The sequence below is a fragment of the Hyaena hyaena genome, unplaced genomic scaffold (genome assembly GCF_003009895.1).
Source record: "Hyaena hyaena isolate Hyena2069 unplaced genomic scaffold, ASM300989v1 scaffold_529, whole genome shotgun sequence".
In the NCBI taxonomy this organism is placed as follows: Eukaryota; Metazoa; Chordata; class Mammalia; order Carnivora; family Hyaenidae; genus Hyaena; species Hyaena hyaena.
The window spans coordinates 782,973-787,948 of record NW_024081162.1 but is presented as its reverse complement, the minus strand read 5'-3'; the positions used below and the strand labels follow the sequence as shown (position 1 = coordinate 787,948).

Sequence of the window (4,976 nt, the reverse complement as noted above, 5' to 3'; positions counted from 1 at the left end):
CAAGCCCTTTCAAGTGATCCACACACCTTTGGCCTCTGTTGCCCAATTTGATGCTACAGTTCAGAGAGGAAAAAAGGTTTAAGTTGAACATTTTCTCTTTGAAAAATATAGGTTAATGGATCAATAAATAGTCTGTTACTGTTAATGCAAAAGGTCTCTCATCTTTGCTTTTGATTAATGAACCACTTTCTACAACAGACCACAGAGGCAGACAATGAAAATTTGTTTTAACCCCATGAAGTTGTGCTTGATAGTGAAGGTGGAGACGAATTTATACAGTCTATGTTATGAATCCTATTGGACCATATGAAATAATACTTAATTTTAATTCTAAAAATTAAATTAGCTTACCTAGAGTAATATTATAAGGCATTAAATGTAATTAAGGCATGTTACTACACGTAACACAGCAACAACTTATCACAGTATGTGAGGATTTATTTCCTAAATAATGCAAATCTGTATAACACTTTTCATTAAAGAATTACAAAAGTGCTTTCAAATAACAGAGGCAAATGTAATCAGTTAAAAAACAGAAGCATAGGCAGCAAGCTGTAAGAGACGAAGATTACTTTTAGGTATTGCCCTAATCCAGTGTTCCAGGGACCAAACGGCAACTTCCCAACCATAACACATTATTTTGGGGGCTTATAAAAATTATTTTGCCTAATATATTTAACATTAATAACCTTAAGCCAAAAAATAATTGCTTGAAAAATAAAACATAACCAGTCTTGAATATAAAAAATGATACATTTTCCAAGTTAAGAACTTTCTAGACCCATATTTAAATTCATTTCTGCTTTAGCACTGATACAAGATATATGGATTTACAACTCTCAATATCAACAACTAGCAACTGTAAAACTTTGATAATCTATTTGTAAATGGCTCCAAAAAAAGGATGAAAAACAAAAGCATCTTCAATCTCCTTAACTTTTCTGCCTTTAAAGTGGTTACTGAATATAAATGATTCACCACACCCCAGATACACATGATCATTAACACTGTAAGTATGAGCTCACTGCTGTGTTTTGTGTTGAGCAGCAGGTGATTGAGAATCTTGACTATAGAGTTTATGATCATGTTGGCCAAAGGGTATTCCTTTAGTCGGACCAATTCCATCTTCTACTTCTCTCTGCTGTGATGGGGGTGTGACTCCTGAATGCAAATGTGAGGAAGAATCCACTGTTGAATGATGACTAACATCCACTTTAGCTAAAATTTCATAATACAGCAAATAAAACACTGGCGTTATTATCCCTACTATCAACATTATCACTACAGCTGTCCACCACCCTATTCCCCAGTCTGCTCCATAATAAGGATCCTTACGTTGAATGTTTTTGTTATCAGGTTCAAAACGTATTTGTTGTGCTGTTAAAGCAGATACCACCTCATTAAGGTTTTCTCTTTTGGTGTCTGTACATTTTACTATTTGTTCTATGTCTCGGTCTACTTCTTTTAAAAAGCTGCCAGCTGATTCACTGGAAGAAAGAGAATCATTAGATGGCAAAATGTCCTGTTGTTCTGGAACAAACTGAACAGATGATGGACGTGAAGCCTGTCTTCCTTTTGGAGGATAAAGTGTTTCAGTCAATGAACTAAACTTTTTAACTGGAATTTTGATAGACCTAAGGGCAAAAAAGTCTTGATCGCTGATGAGATTATTAACCCTCTTGATATCTGCTACCTGTAAAAAAAAAAAAAAACAACAAAAGAAACAAACAAAATGCAACATTCAACTGAATTCTCAATCAAAACAGAGGTAATAGTATTCATTCATCCCATTACTTTTGGAAGGAAAAAAAAGGCAGAGCTTAATTAGTAGTAATATTAAGTTATCACACCCAAAGAGATTTTATCTTATTGGTGGATAACAGTTCTACACTACTCTTGATCTACCAGTCTTAGGAAACCACTAATTACTTCTTACTTTCACTCATGTATTATTAACACTAATGTTAGGTATTTAAGTAGATTCTGGAATCCTATATTTCTCTTTGTACATCATACACAAATATCACACTTCTGCTGTTTGTAAACAATTTGAGAAGGATGACAATATATATGTTCTTTCTTCCAGTCTTGCAACTAGAATATAGGGAAATGTCAACTTATCCAACTAAAACTACTGTATTTTATTGAAACTAACATGCCACCAACTCTAAGATGTGCCATTATTTATCATTAAGGGGAAAAAAACATCAATATTGAAAGTGCCACCATTCCACTTTCCAAGATGCTAAAATCTGTGGGAAAAAAATGCACCTTAGAATTGATAACATAATTTCTCTCTCTCCTTGTCTTCTGATGACATTTTCTCTAATTCTGTGTTCATGTAGTAGTCAACCACCCTCAAGATAAGTCATTTTTTATAAGCTTTCCCTATATATTATACAGTCCTCAACCTGTCTGTATATCCTAGCCACCTGCCATTGTGAGGAGGGAGAGCATGAGAGTGTTACTCAGATTACCAGTTATTATGCTAAGGCTCCCACAATCATTAAGTGATTAGTCCCACTGGTGATTTCCATCAGTGCTTTAACCTAAGTCCTAATATTTATCACCTGATTGATGTCAGAGAGGTAAAGTGTGTCTAGTAATGATGCCATTTACTGAGATATAGAACACTCTGGAGGGAGAAAAGAGAATAAACACAGATTTTATACATGTTGACATTGAGATGACTGAAAAATCCAGGTGGAAGCTATCCAACAGAGTTATACTTATATGTCTGAAATTCGAAAGCATGATCTCATCTAGAAATATTGAATTGTGGATCATCAGCAAAAAATGGTAAATGAAGTCACAAGAGTACGCAGATTCACTAAAAAAGACTGGGAGAAAAAGGAGATCAATGAAAGATCTCTGAGGAATGCCAACATTTGAGGGTTATGCTGAGTAAGAGAAATCTACAAAGGAGATTAAGAAAGAGTGGCCAAGGGGTGGCTGGCTGGCTCAGTCAATAAGAGTGTGTGACTCTTGATCTTGGGGTTTGAGTTCAAGACCCATGTTGGGTACAGAGATTATTTAAAAATAATATATTTAAAAGCAAAGAGTGGCCAAGGAAGCAATATACAATGGTGCTTAAAAGCATGAACTATCTGGGTTTGAAGGATTGCTCCGACACTTTCTAGCTATATGATTTGGGGCAAGTTGTTTAGCCTTTCTACAATTCAATTTCCACATATGTAAAATGACAGTACTAACATTACCTACCACATAGAGTTTTGCAAAAATTAATAAATTAAAACAAATGAACATCCAAATAGCAATATATAGTACATTATGCAAATATTAGCTGTTAGTAAATATTACCAGTAGGAAAATCAGAAAGCTGAAAAATAAAGGAGGTCAAACAAAGAAGAGTTTTTAGGAGGGAGTGGTGACTGCAGACTCCTGATCAAGTTCACTGAAGAATGAGTTCCTGTTGGAAAAATCAACTCCCTGCAAGTGTGTATGTGGGAGGAGGATGGAAAGATAACTGAGGTGCAACTAGACGAGACAATAAACTATGTGGAGTCAATTTTTAACATTTTTAAATGTTTATTTTTGAGAGAGAAAGACAAGAGTGTGAGTGGAGGAGGGTCAAAGCGAGGGAGATACACACTCTGAAGCAGGCTCCAGGCTCTGAGCTGTCAGCACAGAGTCCTACACAGGGCTCGAACTCACCAACTGCGAGACGGTGACCTGAGTGGAAGTCAGATGTTTAACCAACTGTCCCACCCAGGCGCCCCATAAGTACCCTATTTTTAAAGTGATAAACCCTTTTGTAAGGTTCATCCTTTTTTCTTTTTTTTTTTTTTTTTTTTTTGCAGTTTGAGCTCCTAGCAAAAGGAGCATTGCTTAACTCCCTAACTCTGTTTTATCAATCTTCCCTACTGTAGACAAGATCTTCTTTCCTCTAATGTTAAGCTAACTGCCCTTTCATCATTCTTCATTTTAAATAAGGAATCAGCTGAATACCCCCAAATAATCTCTGTAAACTTCTTCTCTATCATTATTACACATACTTCAGTCTAAGCCCTGATCATCTTCACTTGAATTATTCCAATAATCTCCTTATTAGGTCCCCTCCAACTCACCAGCAGGTTTCCCTACCATTTTGTAGTAATCTTGTTAAACCATATAGCAGTGCTCTACTATATAGATAAAACTTTTCCTCAATTATCTCAAAGTGCTTCATCCCAATCAATCTACACCACTCACTTTTGAAACACCTATTAAACTACCTCTGTTGTTCACCTCATTTTCTCAAAATCTTCTCTACATCACTCCCCTATACCTTTCTCCCCATATACTCATTTTTTCTCTTTTTCACCTCACTGGAAATAGGACCTATTTTTAATCATTTAGATAGCATTTCAAACTTCTCTTCTTCTAAGACAATTTATCAGGTTTGTTAAAGAAAACTCCGTTTCTTTCTCTAATAAAGCTACTGGACCACAATCTTCTCTTGAATTTCCACCTTGGTAATTTTAGCCTTGTTCTTAATTTTAAATCTTAGTTACTATCCATCACCAACCTTCTAAAGCACATTCTGCAAATTATTTTTCTACAAAATATGAATTCACATATTTACGTTAAAAATTAAATCAGATATACTATAATAATAAATGGCACAGCCTACATGAACGAGCTGCAAAAACCCCCAAATAATCAAGCTCTTACCTCAGCAAGAAATGTGTTTCACTAAAATATTTCATTAAATTCTTAAATTAAAATTCTTAATGTATCTGTTTTGACCAGCTATGAATTACAATAATTATTCAGAAAAATTAATACAAAGAACCTTATGTTCATAGGAAATTTTTAAAAATTAAATTTATATTGGGGCGCCTGGGTGGCTTAGTCGGTTAAGTGTCCGACTTTCGCTTAGGTCATGATCTCGCGGTTCGTGGGTTCGAGCCCCGCGTCGGGCTCTGTGCTGACTGCCGGCTCAGAGCCTGGAGCCTGTTTCAATCTGTGACTCC

The 4,976-nt window shown here is 35.4% G+C and overlaps 1 protein-coding gene across 1 annotated transcript in view; it reads right to left on the bottom strand.

Moving 5' to 3' along the window:
- Nucleotides 1–420: 420 nt before the first annotated feature.
- Nucleotides 421–4,976, bottom strand: part of LYSMD3 (LysM domain containing 3) — an 11,008-nt gene continuing 6,452 nt past the window's right edge. The window contains exon 3 of the mRNA XM_039255495.1: nucleotides 421–1,693. Coding sequence (XP_039111426.1) covers nucleotides 1,022–1,693 — 672 coding nt within the window. The 3' untranslated portion in view covers nucleotides 421–1,021. The remainder of the gene's footprint in view (nucleotides 1,694–4,976) is intronic.